The 24,522-nt window shown below is 32.4% G+C and overlaps 2 protein-coding genes and 1 pseudogene across 2 annotated transcripts; 2 read left to right on the forward strand and 1 right to left on the reverse strand.

The window, feature by feature from the left end:
• Nucleotides 1–968: 968 nt before the first annotated feature.
• On the forward strand, nt 969–4,892 carry LOC120202492. Its single transcript, XM_039202902.1, has 4 exons — nt 969–1,116; nt 1,210–1,277; nt 1,737–1,831; nt 4,063–4,892. The coding sequence occupies exons 1-4, from the start codon at nt 1,008–1,010 to the stop codon at nt 4,601–4,603; spliced, it is 813 nt and encodes a 270-aa protein (XP_039058833.1). The 5' UTR covers nt 969–1,007; the 3' UTR covers nt 4,604–4,892.
• Nucleotides 4,893–10,766: 5,874 nt separating this feature from the next.
• Nucleotides 10,767–12,368, forward strand: LOC120202491 (annotated as a pseudogene).
• Nucleotides 12,369–18,291: 5,923 nt separating this feature from the next.
• On the reverse strand, nt 18,292–19,823 carry LOC120202490 (WRKY transcription factor 71-like). Its single transcript, XM_039202900.1, has 3 exons — nt 19,324–19,823; nt 18,823–18,963; nt 18,292–18,645 (listed from the first exon to the last, which is right to left on the reverse strand). Exons 1-3 carry the CDS (start codon nt 19,773–19,775, stop codon nt 18,303–18,305), a joined length of 936 nt encoding a protein of 311 aa, XP_039058831.1. The 5' UTR covers nt 19,776–19,823; the 3' UTR covers nt 18,292–18,302.
• Between the last annotated feature and the right edge of the window lie 4,699 nt (nt 19,824–24,522).

The following is a 24,522-nucleotide window of genomic DNA, read 5'->3' on the forward strand; positions in this document are numbered from 1 at the left end:
ACCTAAAAAACTGTTTTATGCTCAAATTCTAGTTTAATAGACTTTTAATTATTTTTGAAAACTTTGAACAAATTTAATCAAGTCCAAAAACATTTTTCCTTAATTTGTTATATTAAAATATTATAAAACATAGTTCAACAATATTTTATTTTAGAATAAATTATTCCATTCCTCACCGAACTATACTATCTCTCATGTTTTACTCACCGTACTTTAAATTTTTCTAATTTACTTATTGAACTTTCGAATTGCTCCTATTTTGCTTACTCTAAATTATTTTATTATTATTTTTATATGATGTGACATTTTTTTATTTAATATAAAATAATTTAAAATATAAAATAAAAACAGAAGGTGAGCGGACACCATCGTCAGCCATCGTCGAACTCTGTAGATGGTAGTTATTCGGTCCTAAATTTCATGGGTCGCTTCTCCTTGATATTGTGAGTCTGAATTCGACCTCTATTTTGTTGGTACTGGCTCCAAAGTCGACTAATTAGAGATTAAAAGTGAGGAAGCCGAAACATTTCAGTCGAGATTCACAGGCTTTGGGATATTTTTTGGTGAAACAATCACCAGATTCGGACTCAGGGGTCGAGGCGAACAAACCCATGAAATTTAAGATCGAACAACCGCTATCTACAACGGTCGACAGTGGTCGGCGGTGACGTCCAATACCTTCTATTTTTTTTATTTTTTTTTATTTTTATTAAATAATAAAAAATATCACATCATACGAAAATGATAATAAAATAATTCGGAGTTAGAGTGATAAAAACAAGAGCAATTTAAAAGTTTATTGAGTAAATTAAAAAAATTAAAAGTATAGTAAGTAAAATAGAAGGGATAGCCAAGTGAGGAATGGTGAAATTTTCCCTTTATTTCAAAAGTTTCATTACCAATACGAACAATCATTCATCACGTCGGCTAGGATCCGATTTGGGTCCGAATATAAATTGATTTGGGAAGTGAAGAGTGAAGGGTGAAGGCAGAGAAGCAGAAAAAGGATGAGTTTAAAACACCATAAATCCAACTCTGCAGCTGCTCAATCTCTCTCCTTTGATGACGTTGCCGATTTCTTCTCTCTTCCTCTTGACGACGCCGCTTCCACTCTTGGTATTTTTTAAATAAATATCTAAGCATTTAATTTGATATTTCAATTCCTTTTTTGTTTATCCTCATTTTCTATATCGATTCCCCTCTCCTCAGGCGTTTCCGCCTCCGTTCTCAAGAAAACCTGTCGTGAAAATGGTCTCGACAGGTGGCCTCATCGCAAGGTAACTCCTCTTTCTCCACTCCATCATTTTTACTTGTTTTTTTTAATCTCTCAAACTCCCATTAAATGGCTAGATACCGTCATCTTCTGTGATGGGTAGTTCGGGTTTTTAGTAGACAAAAGGAAATTTCAATTCTTCGCTTTCTTGACTATATGAATTTTCATTGTGATAATTATCAGAGTTTCGCCAAATGGTTTGATTTTGTCATATAACTTTGAAGGGTAGTTTAGATTTTTGGTGTACGAAAGGAAATTCCACTTCTTTACTTTCTTGACTGTCTGCAGTTTCATGGTGATAATCATAATATTTAACCAATTTGGTTGGACGCCCATGTTTTATTTGTGCCTACTTTGGATTTGTGTAGTTAAACAAATTTGTTCCCCCCCCCCTTTGGTTAGGAAATCTTTTAATTTGGTGCCGTTTTGTTTCATTGTACGTGATTTTTAAAACGGGTTCTAGTTTTTATCTGGGAAGAGCATTGAAGAAATTAAGAGGCATGCAGCTAGAGAAAGAAGAAAGGAAATCGCTGAGCTTTCAAAGGTTCATTGGCAAAGGTATTATGTAAAAGGATTTGTTCAATTTGATTGTCTTCGTTCATGATAATTTGGGTTTATTTATGTCTGTTGGGGGTGTTCGAGTTGGTGTTTTTGTGGATTCGTCTTGATGGTAACAGGTAACCTGTGTGTTTTGTTCTTTTATGAATTTTGTAAACAAATAATTCACCATAAGCTCTGTTATTATCAATCAATTACGTAGGAGGGAGAATTATGTAGTTAACTGCTTACAAAATCTATTGAAGACAATGCTAAATGAACCTGCCACTCGACTATCTTTTCATAGGAAAAAGTTATGTCATAACTATGTTACTTGGACTAGGGTGAGTGTCGGATATGCACACGTCTCATACGACTATGCTCTTTTTCTTTAAATTTTTCCATGTATTTAGAGTGTTCTTAGAGAATCGTATCTATGTGTACATTGCTCAGATACTTGTTAGATACTAGTGTTAAACACAGATATTTAAGAGAAATCAAGAGTGGGAGTCATATTGTCATAGCCTCTATGGTGTAGAAAAATACGGCACCTCATTAAAATTTAAGTTTGTACTCTTAAGTTTTGAACTTTATCTTCTTTTTATTATTTTTATTTCACGAAAAAAAACATCCATGAAACTTATCCAGTGTACTTGGCTCATTATTCTGAGATGGATTCTTTGAACCTATGGCTTAGTTAAGCTCCATTTAGTGCTTTGTGGAAACATTAGCAAACCTGTGTTCATGCCTGTAACAGATTTATTTTTCTTTTCCTTTTTTGTATTTGAGCTCTAAGGTTCCAAGAACATTGTTTCTGTTTGTAATATGTTAAGAGTTTTTTTTATTGATTTCATGTTTGTTTTTCCTTAAAAAATTCTCACTAGGATTCCGTTAGTGGTGTAGGTTAAAAGTTCAAATAGATGATCAAATGAGATAATACAAATATCTCACCATATCATTTCTGTTAAACTTGTGAATCTCACGTGGTGTATGTGTGTGTATATATAGGGCTGTAAAAGAACCGAGCTTGAACAAACAGTTCTTTGTTCATGTTCAGTTATTTGTTTTTAAGTTTTCTCATGTTTGGTTATTTGCAATTATATATGTTCGTGTTCGTTAGTTTAAATTAAATGAACTTTTTCATGGACATTAAACAAACATGTCCATGAACTTAAAGGGAATATGTTTGCAAACAATTTTTTTTTGTTGATAAAAGTAGGAGGCCTCATTAAAAACCTCCCTCATGGTAATCCCTTTCCCGAAGGAAAGAAACGACTAGCGGAAGGAGGAAAAGAGTACCTCAATTTATTAATAAGACAGAATTACATAAGACTTGATTAATACACCGTATACAGCAGCTCTCAAAAAAGCACAAAGAACATCTTATAAAAGTACCCTTACAATCACCCAATCCCCTCCTTCGCTAATTTATCAGCCTCCCAGTTACAACCCCTTGGAATCAACCTAACTATAGACGCCTTAGCTGATACAAGGGACTCAATATCCTTTACTAGAGTACTAAAGAAAGTAGGAGCAGTAGAAGGTGATTGAATCCACTCCACTGCAGATTTGCAGTCACTTTCTGCAATCAGTCTACCCTCAGGAGCCCAAACTGAAGAGAGAAAGATCTCGATGCCTTTTTTAATGTCTTTCAATTCAGCTAATGGTGGATGGCCAGGACCAACACTTTCAGAAAAAGTCACTAGAGTGAAGCAATTCCAGTCTCTTAAAATACCTCCGATTCCCCCGTCAACCCGTCAAATCTTACAGCCCCATCTACATTCATCTTAAAAAAGTCAACTGGAGGGGCAGGCTCATTTAGCATTTCTTCAATAGATTAAAGTTTCAAGATGTAAGATTAAAGTTAAAAGGCACCCCTAAACCCCAAATCAAAAAGAACTAAAGAAGTCATTAATCTTATGGCTGCTCACCCACAGACAATCGCCACCCCAAAGCTTCAAGATGTAAGATTAAAGTTAAAAGACTATTCATTGTTGCAAAACGAAAATACAATTGCTTGGTTGCTTCTTCACCCTTGATTGCTGCTCTTCAACACCTTCACTCACTGGTATTGCGGTCATTAAGACTGCAAAACTTCTTTTCATGAGAAATGCACGCTGTTCATGCTTCTTTGCAAATGATTACCGTTGTTGAAGCGCAATGTTACTCTTCTACCAGCATGTCCGTTTTTCATATTAGTAACCATTTGAAACTTTCTTATTACTGGTATTTCATGGTTCTGCATGCTGCAGCTCTCAGTCTCAACCACAAAACAATGAACAACCCAAATTACAACGTAGCGCTGCAGTGCTGAACGTAAAGCAACAAGGAGCAAAAAGCATGCAAACAGCACAGGCCCTGAATTTTAGCCATCACAGCTTGATGATAGGAACAAAAATGTCGGATGAATTTAAGTTTGGATTCCCATCAGATGGCTTATCAATTGCTACAAACAAATGGTGGGGAAGTAGCAAGTCTGATGGCCATGAAGCCGTAGATGTTGATGGAGCTGAAACCGAGGGAGAAGACAAGCATCAAAGTATAGAAGAACCTGATGATATGGCCAACGACAAACCCGATGAAAATGGAAAATTACAGGACAATGTTAGTCCTCAAGGGTCAGCTCTGCTGGCAGCTGTTAGAAAGAGAGCTTTGGAAGAAGGGCAAGAAGCACTTAAACTTGGTATCCAGAGTGGCCGTGGAATGAAAAAGCCAAGTAGCAGAAAGGCATCGCTGCTACTTCGATTATTCAAATCTTCATCACCGAGTGAGTGGTTTCATGGCCCTTCCTAATTTTATAAAGAACGAGAAGATCCAGATATAAATGATGACGAGTGCAAAGGTAAGACCGAAGAACCAGAAACTGACATCATTGGCTTTCATTTATTTCCGTTTAATATATGTTGAACAACGGTTCATAACTGTTAGAGGTGGCTTCTGCAGCATTACCATGTATGTTGTAATTCAGACACAAACTTAGCTAGTGATTGATTCAATACTTTAGCTATCCTGGGATGCATATAAACATTACTAGAATCGAGTTTGTTCAAGATCGAAGGTTCAGTCCGCAGCACCAATAAGTTTCAGTCTTTTGTTCACATAAGACACTTCATAGGTTGAAGATTGTGTGACTAATTGTGTCCCAAAATAAACTCTAATATACTGTCAATTGATCTTAATTGGTGATTTTAGTTTGTCCAATAGTATGTGAGCAGTTAACAATAAGAAAGTGTTTTGTGTCACACTGCTTTGTTCTTTTGATTTCATATAATAGGATGTGAATGTGTGTAGCTTTGTAACTATTGCATTTAGGGGTGATTAATGAGTTGAGCAACTCATGAGCAGTTCAAACTCGACTCGGTTAAAATTCGGTAAAAGTTTAATTGGAGTTGACTCGATTTAAACACGATCTCGACTCGAGGCCTTAACAAGTTGAGTCGAGCAAAGTCTAACTCGACTCGATTAGTTCATGAGCAATTCATTAATTTTTTTTTTTTAGTAGTTATCTAAAAAATATTTCATTAAAAAACTACTAATTTACTAATAGACACTAAAAAGATGATAAATTGTTAATCTATTAATTTTATAATAAACAACAAAAAGTATTAAATTATTAATTAATATTTTATTGTACTTAAAAATTAAATCATATTTATTATTTTAATATACATGTGGATTGTTACTTTGGAGTTTAGATTTTGAATTTGTTTCATACACTCTTTTGATAATTATTTGATTAAATTTATTAACTTATATTTATATTAAGCTCTATATAGTATTAATAGATTTTACCTATAGTTGATAAAATAAGACGAAAATTTTGGTGAACTTAACGAGTAGCAAACTTAACGTGCACGAATTGAGCACTGGTCAACTCACGATCGACTAGCTCGATATGCATATCCAACCCATGTTAAAGGAGTGTTATTCTCCCCCAAAGATCCTGACTTCGAGCAATTACGTTTGTAGGGTATGTGTACATTGTAAACAATTATGAAAGATTTTGAACAAAATATTATCTTGTAATTACCCATATAACTAAAAAAACTATTCTTTAAAAAATTATATTTAATATATTAATTATATTTTCCCGTTAATATCATCTTAACAAAAAATATAGTCATGATTAAAACGATTAAAATAAACGTAACTCTTATTTTAAAAAAAGGGGGGGAACACTTTGAGGCTGTCATGAAATCTTGATAGTTCCGTTTTCAAAATTTAGAACAAAAGAGATAATTATGTAATTAAAAAACTGACAAATAAGCTTAACTTAGAAGAAAAATGCAACTTATTATTATTATCATCATCACATTCCCCTTTTTGTAATTTAATAAAATAAAAGGGGAGATTTGGAAGGAAAAAAATATTAGATCAATTGAGACAAACTTTATTGAAAAAGTTATGCTTGAAATCAAAGGATGAATTAAGTTCCCCCATTAGGGGCTTGGGAATAGGGTCGGTTTTGACTTTTTCTTGACCCGGGATAAAATTAAAAAAAATGGACCATAATTTAAAAGAATATTAAAAAATATGCAATTTAAAATTTTAATTATTTTTTATTAAATTAAATAAATATTATTTCATTATAATATCAAAAATGTCAAAAACATATTCAAGCATATAAATACTTATAAAAAACATTGCCTTCGAACATTTCTTGATACAAAATCATTGATGAATGTTTTACAACACATTTTTCTCAATATATAACATAGCTAGCCATTCAATCTTTCTTGTGACATTGTTGACCTCAAGTAATTCTTCAATAATTTCAGCTTTGAAAAATTTCTTTTCGCGGATGCTACCGTTACCAACATTGTTAATAAGATTCAATAAGCAATTGAAACATTAGGATAACAATCTCTAGCTTTAACAAACTCAAGAACTTCAAGCTCTGACATGAATACATTTGGCAAAGTCAATTGCAACACTTTATTTTCAGAAAAAAATCATATGCATCATCATCCGACAAATTATTATGAGAAAAAATAATCTTAAAATTATTACAACATTCTTTTAATAAGTCAATAAGAAATAAGTTTATGGGCCTTGCTTTTAATTTAGTTTATTAATATTTATCGGTCCTGCTTTTAATTTAGTATATTAATATAGTTTTTAACGTTATGATGAGAACAATAAGTCAATAAGAAATAAGTTTATGGGCCCTCTTGTATTAATATAAGAAAATGATATATTAATATTTATGAGCCTTATTTGTAATTAAGTTTATTAAAATATAATAAATTAATATAAATTAAAATTATGGGTTCTGGGCGGGCGCCCTCTTACCCCTGCCCAGAGCCGACCCTGCTTGGGAAACTAATCAAATATCAAGACAAAAATTCAGGGATGGGCACGGGTAGCATTTCGGTCAATCTGATCTGACCCAAAAATTTTATATACTTCGTCTTATCTTATTTAAAAATTTTCTATTATCCACTCGACCTGATTTTTTGATATAAAATATGAATTCGACCAGACCCGAACTACTTCGTCTTACTTGATTTAAAATTTTTCTATTATCCACTCGACCTGATTTTTTGAGATAAAATATGAATTCGACCAGACCCGAACTCGACCCGAATCAAGCACAACCTCTAAAAAATCTGATCAAACTCAAACCTGATTTTTTTAAAAAAAACCTCATTTGATCGTGTCAAAACTCGTTGGCTTGAAATCCGTTAGTTCGAGTCTCATGCCCATCTCTAGACAAAATTAAATGTTTAGTCCAAATTTGATTCACATTATTACCCCTGTGAACCATTCCAAAATAAAAATCATTTTATAGTTTTTGTATTATTTGGTCAAAAGTTATAATTACTAATCATTTCATAGTTTTTGTATTATTTGGTCAAAAGTTATAATTACTAATTTGATTTGGTTTGACCTGAGATACAATTAAAAGTGATCTATAACATTTTATTCAGTAAAATACATGTTTAGTAATTAAATTATCAGTTTTGGCCCGTTTTAATAATAAAACTTTTATTTTTTTTTAAATCATACATAAAGTTTAGTTTTTGTTTTATTTTAGTACTTATGTTAAAAATTTAACATTAAATTTTGAAAACAACTGAAAATTTAGGTACTAAAACGGACAAAAATTGATGGTTTATGTACTAAATGCGTTATGTTTTTAAAGATGTGGCACTAAAATGAAATAAAAACTAAACGTTAGGTATGATTTTAAAAAAAATTGAAAGTTTAAGTATTAAAACGGATTAAAATTGATAGTTTAAGTACTCATTGGTTTTCCTTTGCTTTATTATAGCATATATATATATTTTTTTAATTTTCATTTTTAATAATTTTGTTTTTATGGCACGTATTATGACATGTTTTTCTTTGTCTCGTCTTCTTTTCCAATGCTTGATCGTGCGGATTAATTGGAAGTGTTAGTCTATCTTCCTTTAATGTGAGTCTTGTGGTGCAAGTATTAATCTAAGTATGATTTCTTAGTTGAATGCTTGAGGAATGTGACTTCTCCTTCAATCTAAACAATAATTTGGCACTTATATGCAAGGATAGATGAGGGGCGGGTGGGTAGTTGCCTTTTAAAAATTTAAAATTATCATACATTTTATGTTATTTTATATGTCTTTACAATTGAAAATCTGTTTTTACCCTGGAATTTTATAAATTTATCCATTCCTAAAATTCTAAAAATTTACCTTCTAGTATAAAATTATGTGTCTGTCACTACTTATATGTACAATGCATACCAAATTAATTTTGTTATAATTAAAGTATAAAACTAATAAGAATAAATATTGGATTCATTTAAAAAAAAAATAAAATCCAAAGTAAATTTAAAAAAGTATCCCAATTTATAATATTCATATTTACAAAACATGGTATAGAATCCATGATAAATGTAATGTTTCTTTTATGTGATAAAATGTAGTTTAAAGTAAAGTGGAGTTGTTTATGGATGAAAGGGTTGAATCATACCCCAAACCCATTTTTATGAGAGATTAAGATATTCTAACTTCTTGAAAATGAAATTTAAGAATTAATTCATTGAGAACAAAAATGACAGTTTTGCAAACCTAGATTTTAGCAGCACTTGGATTTGTGTTTGACCCTTTTTTTCCTTTTAATTTTTTATTATTTCAATACTTATTTTTTTGTCCTCTGGGTCTAAGGTTTTGGTTTGACTAATCTTTATCGATTCGGATAGTATTTTTGACTTTGGTGAGGGAGTCTCATAACAGAGATTTTCTGCATGCACAAGAACTCGAACCAGAGACAAGTTATTTACCACTTAAAAAAAAGAAAGATAAAAAATATTTTAACTTCAATATTTAATTCAATTAGATTTTTATTGCATATAAGTAGGGTTTGTGTATACGATATTATTTTATAATCGTCTTGGATTAATAAAAAATAATTTTTTATTAATCTGGTATATGTATAAAAATCATCTATTTAAATATAACTCTCAACTTTGACACTCGTACTCAAAATTAAATACGAAATTTTAATAAATAATAATAATTCTTTTATAAATGAAGTTATTCAATTCAAGTTTTCTTAAATACAGGGGCCAGCTCACTTCCATGAGTTCACCTCATTTTTGCTTTTCCTTGACTATTTTTCACTATCTGAATTTCTCCATTGCAAACTAAGCTTCCTTTCCAGCTTTCTTAGAGGTCTCTCTCTTCACCTCAAAGACCCACCAACCATTTTACCCACCCCACCCCACCCCACCCCATCCCTTTTTTTTTCATTATATATTTAGGCTTTTCTTTTCGGATGGCAAAAAAAAAACTTGTCGGAAAAAATTAAAAATTGAATTAAACGAGTTAGGTTCGAGGATGATAAATGGGGACGGGGACGGGGACGGAGAAAAACCGAATGTTTTAAACGGGGACGAGTTTTGTAAACTCCGCCCCGATTACCCAAATACCCGACCCGATAAATATTAAAAATAATAATTATATATATAATATTAATAAATTTAATTTAAATTAAAATAAAAAATATATATAATATTTATATATTTAATTTAAATATATATACCCGACTCGATATCCATTTAAATAATCGTTTATATTAAACGGGAATACCCGTTTCCCCGTAATTTTCTCCTATTATCCGATGTGGATCCCTGTTTAAATCCGTAATTTTTTAAACGAAAACGGATACAAATTTTTTAAACGGAAACAGAACAGAAATCAATTCCCGACCCGAAACTGCCCCTATTAACATATCTATTCCCCCATCTCTCTCTATATATATATATATACCAAAAAATATTATATTTTTTGTCTGCCCTTTTCTTACTTGCCCATTTTCTTTTTTATCATTAGTTGAATTTTTTTTTGCCCACTTGGATGACAACAAAAATGAGAGAGGCCCTCTACTTGTGAACTACTCTTTCCCTTTGCAATTGCAGCTTTACCCTTTTTCAGGGCTCAGGCATTTGGGGGGTTTTGTTTCTTCATTGCCTTACACTTATCTTTTGTTCACTTGGATGCTAAAGTACATGTGTTTTGTTTCCTCTTTGGTTCTTTGAATGCTCAAGGAGATCAAGGTAAATGTTTTCTCTCTCTCTCTCTCTCTCTCTCTCTCTCTCTTTTGTATTACTTTATATGTATCTTACTTGGATCATAAGTGATTCTTTTGTTTTTTTTACAAGTCTATTCATTATCAGTAGAAATTAATTTTTTTCTTGGGTGTATTAATTTATGGAATATTGGTTTATTGTAAATGTTTTTAGTGGTCTGACTTGTTTACAGAATGATTTTTCTTGGTTGCTAAATGCATAAAAAGTTGTTTTAGTTTTAAATTAACTCATGAACTTAATTAAATGTGGTATCAGATTCTCTTGTTATTTTCTTTCTCCTCTTCTTTCTCATCTTTTTCTGTTCTTTTCTGTCGGTGAAGATTAAGCCAATTATCTTATGAGATTCATTGACTTTTTTGGGCCTCCAGATTTGAATGTAAGGATGAATTTTATGAGAATGAATGGAACTTCTATAACATCTGGCCTTTTCTTCATAAAATTTCCCCAAAAATGTTCCTATGGACCTTGAAAATGATTAAACATATTACCATTTTGGTATTTCTGGTGTTATGTGACATGTTTCTGGTATGCAGGTAGTAATGTCTTGGGTTTTTGATCTAGTATACAAGAGGCTAAAATATATATTTTGATTGTTTAAATCCAGAAGCTCAGAGATGTCGTCTCAGGGTTCCTTAAATTCTGAATTATCACAGAAGACATCATTTTTGGGTCTAAAACTTTGGGTTTTGATTGGTGTATCTGTTGGGGCATTTATAGTGTTGATTCTTGGTATCTTGTCTGTATGGGTTACATTCCGGAGAAGATCCCGACTATCGGTAGACAAGTTCTCGCTTTCTCAGATACCGATTGTCTCAAAGGAAATCAAGGTTGACAAGGTTGGAGTTCGGAGCTTCAGTGATGATCATCCGGAGAGTTTGTTCCTTTCAGTTTATTATAAACCGAATGATGAGAATTCGGAGAAAATGCTCTCTCTTTTGGGGATGAGAAAATCAAGTGATCCTGATAATACAAGTCAATGCAGCTCGCTTTACCATCACGAGAGAGGTTTTAGTTCTCATTCAGGAGATGAAGGGAGCTCCGGAACAGTTCGAAAGCAGTCCGCATTTTCGTATGGAGGAGTAGGGAGTAGTGACGGCATCTCCCTTAGTTGGTCTGCCTGAAGTTTCACATCTCGGGTGGGGTCACTGGTTTACTCTTAGGGATCTTGATCTTTCCACAAATCATTTCGCGGCGGACAATGTGATTGGAGAGGGTGGATATGGAGTGGTTTACAAGGGTAGACTCATCAATGGAACTGAAGTAGCAGTTAAGAAGATTCTTAATAATCTGTAAGGATATCTTTGAGACTCTTTCCTGTTTCTTTTAAAACCTTTTTGGTAAAAAAAGTACCTTGTGATAAATTGGACATTTGGATATCCAGGGGGCAGGCTGAAAAGGAATTTAGGGTTGAAGTGGAGGCTATTGGTCATGTTCGGCATAAGAACCTTGTGCGGCTTTTGGGTTATTGCATTGAAGGAGTTCACAGGTGAAAATCAAATATGTTTGGGTTATTTTTCAATTTCAGTTTCTGAATCTCATGAAATTCTTATTCTTGCTCGCACTACTATCACAAGCTGTATTGACAAAACCGACTCGTCTGATCTTATTCAGGACCGGAGGATCAGAAAGAGCCGAACAGCTAGCATGGAAATCGAAGCTTTGAAGGAGCCGACTGACGCGGAGAGCAACGCCAGGGAATCACAGGGCAACATAACCGAGATGAGTCATGAGAAATAGGGGACCGACAAAAAGGCAATGACATGGTGAATAATTTGTCTAGTATTTAAAGCTTTCCATTGATACATACACATCTCAAAGGTTGGTTTGCTTTCGGTGCGTTCAAAGAAAGCAATCAAACTAAAGCACATTGGGGTTTTGAATCAGAGGATGAAAGGCAGCATTCATGCAGATGAAAAGGCTAACATCTGAGAGAGAGAGAGATTAAATGGCCCTTGTACGGCTGTGTATCGGGATTGGTGGACTATCTTCTATTAGGGTATATAATATGATTATTATTATTATTTGGCTTAATAAAAAATAATTGTGTAAAATATACCTTTAAATACGATTTGGCATCTAAATAATTTTTCGTTAAAAATTTCTAAATTTTAAAGGTTATACTTTTAGGTGTTTAGATAATTATACACCGTTAATAAAATAAATAATTAATAAAAAAATTTAAATTTTAAGGTGAATATAAATTTTTTTAAATAAATATTATTAATAAAATAAATAATCAATCGAAGAATATTAATTCGTACCCACCCTCACTAATACGTGACTTCGCCGCTGCTTTTAGGGATTCAATCAATGTTGTGTTTGCATGTTAATGATCGTTTTCATCTGCACTCTTTGTTTTATCTTTGTAATGATTGCATGAGCCCAGGTGTGGCTATTGTTTGTTTCTGTGTTTTTCCTTTATCTAAAATTTGGATGGTCAAACTTCAATCTTCTTCCTCTTTTTTTCAGTCTTTGGTTCTTCATTTCGTGAAGTGTTGTATCCTCAGACCTGTACTTCCCAAATCCCAAAACATGCATGCATAAACAGTATTGTATTACTATGTATAATATCAAAATCAGTTTTATTTTTTTATCAAAATTGTCATTATGATCTCTTTATTTTCTGAGTATTTTGACCTTCAATGTTCTAATTTGAGACAAAAAGATTTATCCTTTGATGGAAACGTTTAGTTAACAAACAAATAACTTTCCAAAATAAGATACTTTTACCCTAAGATGAAACGTTAAAGATTAAAATACTTAAGAAAAGAATAAAAGTTAAAGTGATTATTTAGTCCAATGTTAATTTTTTTATACCTTCAAGTGAAATATTAGGACTAAAGTATTCTAAAAAAAAATAGGAGTCATAATGATCATTTTAATAAATGTTGGGATTAATTTTAACATTATAACTTATTATTAAGTGACAAAACCCATGTGTGTTAACTAATGGGGTTAGTTCAAGTGATAAGCAACTTAATATCACTTAAGCATGTCTTGAGTTCGAGTCCTTGTATATGTAAAAAATCCTCATTAGGAGACACCTACAAAAGTCAGGTGTGCGACCCAGATCGATCTGGATTAATCAAGACGGAACCTTGTGAAGGACAACCAAGAAAAACATGTGTGTTAGACCTAACGTTAAAGTCCATGGGTTAAGAATGGAAAAACAAAGCTTTGAGAAGCAGAAATGGAATGTTTCTGATCATGTATAATGATAACAGCGTTTGCTTGGTTTCTGGTAAAGCGTCATTTTAGTGTATACTTTGCGTTTATGCAGTGAATTTAGATGAGATGAGTTGCTTGAATTTTCTCTTTATTATTGTTATAATGTGTAATAATAATAATAAAAGTTGGATTTGTTGGCACGCCTTTATCATATTTCTTTTCAGCAGAGTGGTTTACTTGCCGTTTTAGGGTCAAGTTAGTTTATTTTTTTTATATTGTTTTGAGTATTAAAATTATTAATAAATTTAATTCTTAATTAACAGCGGATTTACAATTATTCGAAAATGGGCACTTGTCCGTCCTAAAATCTGATTTTATTAGTCCAAGGAAAACTCCACTTAGTCAAGGTTGATAATGAGTAGGCCTGTAAATGAATTGAACGCTCAGCAAACCGTGCGGCGAAAAGCTCGTTTATGTTCGTTTATTTATAAAATGAACGAACATGAACAAGATTTTTTGTTCATTTAATTAAATGAACGAATACGAACAAAGGGCTCGTTCGTTCATTTACGTTCGTGAACGTTCGATTATATGTTCGTTTATGTTCGTTCATTTATGTTCGAACAGAGGGCAAGTTGAATATATTACGAAGATTATTGAAGTTGATTGGATTTTAAAAAGATTGTTTTGTTGAACAAATTAACTTTAAGACTTTATTATATTCATATAGCTTATTTATGATTTATGCATGTTTTTGTCGTATTCGAACAAATTAACTCTAAAGTTGTATGTTATATTAATGAATTTTAAGTTGTTATTCTTGTTGTTTAGTTTTTTTACATTCATTTGTTGTGTTCGAATAAGTTTATTTTTTGTGTTTGTGTTCGTTTGTGTTCGTTCGTTTATGTTCGTTTATCATTTAAATAACCGAACATGAACAAGTTATATTCCTTAATGAACGAATTTGAACAAAAAAAAAATTGTTAGTTTATGTTCGTGTTTGTTTATGTTCGTTTATTTATTAAATGAGCGAACATGAACATACATCCATTCGTGTACGTTCGGTTTGTTTACAGGCCTAATAATGAGTACTACTCAGCGAAGCTGGAACTAGAGAGTGATTATGTAAAAATCTTGGCAGAGGGGCCTTGGATGGTGTTTGGAAGTTATCTAACGGTTCAAGCATGGAGTCGAGCCTTCTCCACTTCAGAAAGACATCCATTTTAGGTAGTAGTATACGGATCCTACACGAGATGTGAAGAAAAGAAGGCCAAATTCCCACAGAGGTGAACGTACCAAGGGCAACAAGCCGAGAACAAAATGGGAAGGTGAGATGAACGCCGGAGAGGAATTATACGTGCCATGGATGATAGCGACAAACGGCACCGTAGAGTGAGAAAGATTGGTGAAGGAGTTTGAAGAAAAAGGGGACATACGACTATGAACCGCTATGAGATAGTTGATGACCATGAGGACTGAGGAGGAACTAATGCAACGGCTGAAGGAATCCAAATCCTTTAGGGATTACCATGGTTGATTTGAAATAGCCACGTCATTGCTAACCCTACCTACATATGATATTTTAAGAAAACAATATACGATTATAAACCAACATCGATAACAAACGTGGAATGTATACCAAAAAGAGCATTTAATCAATAATAAATGAAAAAAAAATATTCAAAGAAAGTCAAAAACATTTGTGTTAGTTATCAACACTAAATTGGCAGTTTCCGGCTTGGAATTTGCCACATACCAGAAGTTTACAACAGGTCGCGCCTACCAAAATTGTAAAAAGGTGAGATTAAAAATTTAGTGGCCCCAATTATAAAGGTAGAAATTGAGATTGAAAAAACTTAAAAGCATCGATTATTAAGTTAAAAGTGAAATTATAAAATTAGGGCCTCAATTTAAAGGTAAAAAAGGGATTGAAAAAAATTAGAGACTTCAATTATAAAGATAAAAAGTGAGATTGAATAATATTAGGACCTCAATTATAAAAGTAAAAAAAATTAAGATTTAAAAAAATTAAGAACCTAGTTATAAAGATGTAAAAATGGAGACCTTGAGCAATCACTCAGAGCACTCCCCTAATAGCCGAGTCTGAATATATCCACAAAACAATGTAAACGATGCCTTTGTGACCATATTATTATCTTCACTTAAAATAGAGGTCTCATCAATGTATTGTCTGAAATTTAATAGTACAGTGACATAATAATAATATGTTACAATCATATTTTTTAATAGAATGTTTTACGGTCATATTAATTTATAATTCAATGATATTTTTAATAGAATAAAAAAAATCATATTAATATATTTTACCCTAAAACAAGACCAAACTTAAGTGTGAACAGTTTCAGAATTTATGTTGTTTTGCTCATTGACTAAAAGTTGGTTAGGTTTGGATTCTCATGCAATTAGATTAAATCCAAACCTTAATATTTGTTCTTTCGATAAATAAAAATAAAATAGGTACGTATGAAACCATTTCTTTTGTATTTAATCTTAATTATACCTATCTCAACGCTTTATATAAATTGCTACAACTATATAAGCTTGAGTTAGGTGGCCCCAAATGCGTCATTGGCAAGCGTAGTATGTGATACGTTACAAGATTGTAAAATTCAGAGTTTAATTCTTTGAAATTTTGATATAAAATATGATATTTTATAATTTTATTTTATTACAAAGATTTTGGAAGCTTTAGTTTAAAAAATAACACACGACCTACATATCTTTTAGAACGGGTATGGGTGCCCTCTTTTTTTCAGTTGCCTTCTCGATTTCCAAGGTTTTACCTTGGTTAATCCAGACCGACATATGTCGCATACCTAATTTTGATGGGTGAGTGTCCCAACATGGTTTTTTTTTACTTACACAATGACTCGAACTTGAGACTTACTTAAACGATATCAAGCTACTTATCACTTGAACTAATCCGTTGGTATCTTGATGGTCCTTTGACTTGAACAAATCTAGCCATAACTCATTTTATATAACTTTCTATATGGTCGGAAATGTTCTATTTTTTATATTTGAAAATATTTATACAATTAAATCATTTATTTTAAATTATATAATTTATATGAATAAAAAGAATAAGAGACAGTAGTGCAAAAAAATCCACCACCCATCAATTATTCTTCAAATCAATATAAGACACAAAGGGTGTGATCTCTGCATCTGTCTGTGAAACCAACATTTTAAAATTCGTTTGTCTCTTTAGATATGAGAAAAAAATTCATCAACTCGATTGGTTTAAATAATAAGCATTTTGATATTGTTTAAGTAATTATTGAGTTCGAGTTTTTGTATATACATAAAACTACCATTGAAATACTCACCTACCAAAATCAAGTATGTGATCTAAGTCGGTCCAAATTAGTCAAAACAACCCAAGAACAGAGAGAAAAAAAGTTTTGGAAAATAATTAAACTACTCGTCTTTTGTGGAAAATTTCAAACTTCTTTTGTGGAAAAAATGAATTTCATTGTCATGAGTTGGAATACATATATATATAGACAAATTAACATGTTTCTAGGTTTTTAAATTGATTGAATTTGAATGCCACCTATAAAGACAAACATAAAAAAAATTAGGCATGCTACACATATATAAATACATTGACTAATTAATCAAGCTAACTCTGTAATAAAAAAAATATTATTTTTTTAAAGGTTTTGAATTCGAGCATTTATGTTTGCATGGTGTGTACATTACCAATGACTAGGGTCGAGTAACTAAACCAAGAAAATCGAAAAACCGATCTAGACTATGCAGTTCGGTTTGTTTCGAGTTTTTCAATTTATGCTTCGATTTAAAAAAAGTACAATTTGGTCCGGTTTCGATTTTTCTATATGGAAATCGTTCGAAGTGAATCAAACTGAATTAAAAAAAATAAAAGAAAATAAGTTCATTTTGAATTTATTATAAGTCAAATTTAAGTAAATAAAATCTTAAAACAAATAGTAATATTTTTTATAAATTCAAATTCAAGTTTTATATATTTTTTTAGATTGAGTTTGAAAAACAGTGAATAGTCAAAAACCACCCAAAACCACGATTTTTGTGTCATTCCATTTCGATTTCAGTTTTAATTTTTAAAAAACCGTAAAATGCGGTTCAGTTCATATTGTAGTGAAAGCCCAAATTAAACCAAATTGAATACACCCCTACCAATGACTAAAAAATTTATGAACGGACACAATCTTATAATTATACTAGACTAGAAAAATGGAAGAAAGCAGTGAGTGCCTTAATTATTCTATTACAAAATTAATTAAGCCAAATCAAATTGTATAAATAATCTTCTTCCATTAATATACTGTTAATTTTTGCTTATACATAATAGAAAAATGTCTAGTTTGTGTTGAATCTTGTAAAGTCTTCTCCAAAATTTCTAGAAAGTCACAATTTTTTCAACATCTGGTAATTTCCATGGAAATATACACGATGAAACTCCTGAATACTTCAAGATTTAAAGTCTTGATTTTTATCGGTTGTACTAAAATATCGTTAGTTGAATAAACATAAAATTAAATGTTTTGTGTATCTATTGAGTTGTCGAGTGTTATTCTATTTAAAGATTCCAAGTTCGAGAAAATACTATATATAAGATGGATGAACATTGTACATTGTTAATAACTGATTTTTTTTAATAGATATTACCTTATATTTTCTGTGCTATTAAAAATCATAACGAGAACAAATTGCACAACAAAAACAAGAAATCGGCAAAGAGTTGATTCATGGCGCCTGACTGCGAGTAAAGGGAGAAAATAGGTCTTGTAATAGGCCATAATCAGGAATTTGAAGCTGCTGCTGCTGTTGGTACTGCATGGAGTTGGTGTTTCCCGATGGATCATTGCTGGATGAAGGGAGGAAATGACTTAGGAATTCATGAGGGAAACCGGGACCCATCGCGGTGGCCGGAGGCGAAAACACTCCGGCACCGTGGCCGCGGAGGGTCGTAGGAATGTGGTGGTCGTGCTTTCCTTCGTATGTTGTGATCACCACCGACGGGTCCTGAAATGATCTCTCTACTCGCTTCTTAACACCACATTTCGGACTTGTGCATCTGTAGTAACTTCTGCAAAATGGAGCCATTGTAGCTGGAATTTAGCTTGTGATCACGAAGGAAAGATATGAATGATGATGATGAACAAGGAGTCTACTTTAACTGGGAAAAAGGAAGATACAGCTAGGGTTTAGAAATCAAAATTTCAAAACAAATACGATAATTAACGAAAAACAAGAATTGATGAACCTGGGAAAAGGGCTGTTCTTGACGGCCTTCTGACCGTACTTCCTCCACCTGTATCCATCTTCAAGATTATCGATCTCACTCTTTGTGAGGAACGCAAACCTCGGCTCCTTTTGCCTTTTCTCCTTCTTTGTTGCCTTGTTCCTGCATGTTTACTGGTTTTCTCAGTAAAATATTAGGGTTTGTTCAAGGAAATAAGCTCGTTTATGTTGATATCCAGAACATAGGAAAGAACAAAAAGAAAATATCATTTATTCATTCATTCAAAGACTTTGAAAAAATGGAAGAAGATAACGCGTTTTCTGTCAAGGTGATTTTAGAAATAATTAGTGTTGTTTTCAAGACTAAGAACATTCAAAATCGTAAACCATTAAACCGATGTATCGATCTTGAAATTTCTATTTAGCTAAATCTATGACAGTAGGTAGCTAGTATGAACACGACTAGTCCTTGAACTAGAAACCAGAAACCAAAGTTTCCCAGAAGAAGAAAAAAAGAACCTACACTTTCTTTGACTTGTCATCTCCTTGATCTCCAGACCCTTTCTTAGCCTTGCTTGAATCTTCGTCTTCATTAGAAGAACAAGACACCGAGGAATTGATTGTTGATTGGTTTTCAGAAATATTATGGTTCAAATTCCGACTATCCCCCACTGAATTCTCTGCAGAAATGTCGATTCTCTTGGTGTTTGTAGCACTGTCATCCATGGGACTAACGACATCTGATGAAGAATAAGACATGTCAAAGGCTTTCGAAAAGGAGTTGTAGTAGTCGACGGAGCCTTCATTTAAGCAGCCGGTGAAGCTCATGTATGACGGATCTAAGGCTGGTGTTGGAGCTGCAGATTGGTTGTAAATACAAGGATTGTTATCGTCAAAGAAGTTGAAGGTTGACCGGTTGAATCCTTGGAAAGGATCAGAGTTGTGTTGCGGATTGTTCTTTTCATTTGACGACATATAAACAATAATGAAGAAAGAGAACGAAAATTGAAGAAGATGAAGAGCAAGAAGCAAGAGGGTAAAACTACAATGGAAATATAAAAGGTTTAAAAGTGAGGGAAGAAAAAGGAGTTTTGATTAAGAAGTTTTTGTTTCTATTTTCATACATGAGTGTTTGGTGTTAGATTATTTATTTATCTATTATTATTGGACAAATTAGCTTTACATCCCTATACTATGTTTAAATTCAAGATTTTTTATATTTTAATTTATATAATCTGATCCTTTTAGGTTTATAAGACCATTAGTTAAATTGATTTCAGAAAAATAAACTTTTAGTTTATCATGATATCATGAAATTTTTTGTATTAAAAAGTATTTTTAAGAAGAAATATTTTAGCACGAACCAACTCATCTTATTGATTAATTGAATCATTGTTGTCCTTAGAAGTCACGGATTCGAGTACCAACGGCTGTAGCAGGTTGATCACTATTTATGGGAATGAAACATATTTCATGATCAGCCGTTTACATGGAGATTAATTACTATTATCGATGGTGGATACCCTACTTTCAACACACAAAAAATACAAGGATTACAATTGAATTAGGGTATGGTAAAGGGACTAAAATTATAATTTCTCTTCATTATTAATTTCTTTTATGACAGAGATGTAAAGGATTGGATAAATTTGGCTATTTTCCTCTCTCATTTAAGTTTCATCCACCCATTTTTTTCGTAAATGTTTATAAGAGCAACTCCAGCGCTGCGCTGGAGTAAAGATAGAGATTCACTGTAGAGGCTCCAGTGCTGTGCTAAATGCATCTCCATTTTGGATATCAATTGTAGCTGCACGCTACATGTAGCGTGCTACTATAGCAACGTTACAATTTTTTTTTGATTTTTAGTTTTAGTTTTTTATTTTATTATATTAAACATAATATAATATATTTAAGTAGATTAAATTGTAAGATAGATAAAAATACATTAAAATTAGATAAAGAAACATACTAATTTTGCTCTACAAAATGCACTAATTGAGCATTATTATTATTATTTGTAATTTTCTTATTTATTCTTATTTTCACAATGTTATTTATGAATGTTTTATTAATATTTTTTATCTTGATATTTTTTAGAAATGTATATGTTTTATTTTATATTTGTAAAATCAATATTATAATAGTTAAATATTGTGAATAAAGTAGAGTTGGTGGTAATGTAGAGATAGTGCTGAAGATGAATTATTGTTTCATCTTTAGAGTAGAGATAGAGATACTCTAGAATAGAGATGAGGGTTGGAGATGGCCTAAGTTCTCAAATCAAACAATTGAAATATATTGTTTTTCAAATCAACGTTTGTCAAAAGTATCAACCCATCAAAATTTCCTTGTCTTTTAGTTTTTTCGTGGTTATTTTTTTTATCTTTATTGATTGACGACGACATTAATTTCAATGTTGTATTTTTAGTTTTTTATATTACATCTTTATTTTTTAAATTTTTAATAAATATGTTTGTATGACACGTTTTCATCTACCTTTATGACATATTTTTTCTTTCTTTTAGCATTTTTCAGTCATTTGGCCTGTAACTCGCTAAACTCGATTGGGCCTAAAGTGTCACATTGGGCTACCAAGCAACCCCTGATTTTCTTACCCTGTTTATTTTCTTTTCAAAAATATTGAATGGTATCATACATAAAACTTAAATAATGTTATAAAATTATTTACAAAACCGGAGCTCTGTGACACATAATTTAAAACCAAAATAATACAAACTCTGAGTTTAATAAACTTAATACATGGGCAAGGTTCTATGAATACATATGCCCACTAAGCTACGATACAATACTCTATGGGAGACGCTTGAAGTTTTGTTGCGACGGTGCTCCACAAACTGCTCAAGCTATTAACATGCCAACGAAAAACATCCGAAGGCTGAGCTTACAAAGCCCAGTAGTATAAACGCTAATCTAGAGCAACATAAGAATTTCATAAACACAAGCATGCTGAAAACATAGTACTAAGCAGTAGGTACATGCATGATCTAGATCAAGTGCTACCTACTTAAGGCTTAGTTGTTCTATCACTGAAGTAGGAGTCTTATGCTTTCCTATATCCTCTGTTAAGGGCTTAGCCATGAGTACATCTCTAAAGGGTCTCTAACCCTAATGTTTGTATCCGCTACGCATTATCTAATGTGACCCTAATACTCTTGATATGCATTATTTGCATGTAACACTGACTCTGCTATGCATTATCTGAATGCAATACTAACTATGATATGCATTATATTAATGCAATAATGACTCTATTATGCATTATCTAAATGCAATATTAACTCTGATGTGCATTATCTGAATGCAATGCTGATACTACTATGTAACAAAGAATCTATGGTTGGAATCATGGTACGACTGAGGACTATGTATCTCGGAGCTCACACACCCCTCTAGCCTGTCGGAATACCCTTAGGTACTTGAGTGAGATCCGAACTTACATCAGAGATGCACACTCGACCCCTCGAATCTATGGGGTGAGATCTGGAGCTGAATAAAAAACGTACACCCCACCAACTTACTCCGTCGAGTGTTGAGGCATCTGCGCCCAACTGTCATCTGAAGTATCTTGCACTTATTGGTATATACCTGGATATACTAACAAACAAGACAATAATCTTACTGCTAAATTAACTTAGGTGTCTTGGTTGTTTCCCAAGTGTCACACAAAAGCTACTTTTGTGATACTTATACCTTTAGTTATTATAGGCTTTTTATGTTCTCATTTAATGTTCCTCCTAACTGTTGTCTCACTCGTTTTCTCATCTAGAACGTGGAGAGAGAATTTATTAATATGTTACTACTGATAATTTGTACTGATATGGTTATACGCTACTTAAGGGCATTTTAGTCATTCTCATACTATGGGGAAGTCTCTACGCTTTCGGGACTTCACGATGATTGCTATGTTTATTGGTTACTGGTTGTGATACTGACTAGCCCAATATCTGACTCTGGTTCATTTCTAGGTAGCGATACTATATTCATTATTACTACGCATCACCTCAATTCGCCCTCGAATTAAAAGAATAATTGTACGTCCAACACTCTCGGTCGTTCTTGCGATAAACGACACTGATGTTTCATAATTTGATTATTTGGTCACACCTCTTGTCGGTACACCCTATGCACTGATTCTCCATCCATAGATACTCACTACAAGCTCAACTAAAGATACTTGGGCATATTACACCTACTAGGTTACTCTAGTTGTAACGCACTCTTGTGAGTGTTGCTTGGCCCATTTGGCCATTTACGTCTTTTTCAGACTAAGTTCTAACCTTATGGGTCATCATTAGCTTTTATGGACCTTAATCGGGCCGAACTTGATCATCCAAGATGGGTAGTATCGATACTCTACTTGTAGTATCGATACCTTAGGGCTAAGCATCGATATCTCTATGAGTATCGGCACAAAAATGCATTCTGTTGCTGAAAAATAGGCTCGATCTTGAGAACAACACTTTCAGTCTCGAGATTGAAACTTAAAATCCCTAATTTTTACCTCGATTCATCTAGTATCGATACTCGAACCTTGAAATAGTTATTTTAGCCTCAGAAAAACACCTAAAATCACTCTAAAGACCATGGTTTGATTCTATATCATGTACTAATGTTGTTGGTAGTTATTTAGGGTCTTAAAGTGTCATAAAACACATGTTTTACAACAATTTCATCATATATGGCATGAATCAAATGTGGAACCTTAAAATGCTCAACTACCAAATCTTAGTAAATTTTTGAAATTTATGAAAGCTTAATACTCCAAAGGATTGTAAATACACTACCTTCATGTTTGAATCCTGAAATGAGGCTCCTTTAACTAGCAATCATCTTCCACCATGACTTGGATGATAAAACCCTCAAATTTTCTTACAACCAAGGAACACAAGGCTTTGAAACGTTAAAATGATGTTTCTAGAGGAATTATAAACAAATTTGAAGCATAAAAAGAACTCAAGATCTTATCTTTTTGTTATGGTTCTTGGAGAGAAAATGAGAAATGAGGAAATGGAGAGAAGATAGAGATGAAAGACATATAAAGTCTTCATCTTTCTAAAATGGGAAAATCACACTATAGGTCATTCTTCATCTTTATGAATTCAAAAATCTCCTTTTGATGACCAGTTGGGCTCAATTCCAACTAAATTAAGCCACACGACTTAAATTATAAATTTTGAGGGGTCCATTTACCTATCGGGTAAACCCGAAACTACTAGCCCAAAATTTAGGGTGTTACATGGCTGTTGTTTGTACTTATCTTTATCTAAGGATTATTTTACACCGTCATAACTTATCAAGATGACACTTATATGTTATATTGTTGATTTTTCATAGTTTGGACTCTCGAATTTGGATACTCGTTATATGTTCGTTCACACCACTGAATACTAAACTTTATTTTTACATTTAATTACGAGATCATGATATGGCATACTACACCAAAACGCTTTCGTTTTGGTATGATGGTTCTGATGCCTAAAATGACATCGTTTTAGACATTGAATTTTAGAGATGTATCGATTTTACCACTAAACTTTTAAATAGTTTTCTTTTTTGACACTATACTTTGCGACGCTGCAGGAAACTAAGCATTGCATATCACCGGTCGTCTTTCGTAATAAAATATGTATCAAAACGTTCACATTTCACTCTTCATTCTTCTCATATGTTTAGCTTTTCACGAAACCCACTCAAAATCGAC

This window comes from Hibiscus syriacus, unplaced genomic scaffold (genome assembly GCF_006381635.1).
Source record: "Hibiscus syriacus cultivar Baekdansim isolate YM2019G1 unplaced genomic scaffold, ASM638163v2 tig00008843_pilon, whole genome shotgun sequence".
NCBI lineage: Eukaryota > Viridiplantae > Streptophyta > Magnoliopsida > Malvales > Malvaceae > Hibiscus > Hibiscus syriacus.

What these genes read in the sequence shown, in the direction of transcription:
- LOC120202490 (XM_039202900.1), bottom strand. Translation starts at nt 19,775, where the DNA reads ATGTCGTCAAATGAAAAGAACAATCCGCAACACAACTCTGATCCTTTC. An exon ending in GATGACAAGTCAAAGAAAGT is followed by an intron (nt 18,964 to 19,323) that starts GTAGGTTCTTTT and finishes GTAAACATGCAG; the next exon opens with GAACAAGGCAACAAAGAAGG. An exon ending in AAGAACAGCCCTTTTCCCAG is followed by an intron (nt 18,646 to 18,822) that starts GTTCATCAATTC and finishes TCCATTTTGCAG; the next exon opens with AAGTTACTACAGATGCACAA.
- LOC120202492 (XM_039202902.1), top strand. Translation starts at nt 1,008, where the DNA reads ATGAGTTTAAAACACCATAAATCCAACTCTGCAGCTGCTCAATCTCTC. An exon ending in ACAGGTGGCCTCATCGCAAG is followed by an intron (nt 1,278 to 1,736) that starts GTAACTCCTCTT and finishes AACGGGTTCTAG; the next exon opens with TTTTTATCTGGGAAGAGCAT. An exon ending in TCAAAGGTTCATTGGCAAAG is followed by an intron (nt 1,832 to 4,062) that starts GTATTATGTAAA and finishes TGCATGCTGCAG; the next exon opens with CTCTCAGTCTCAACCACAAA.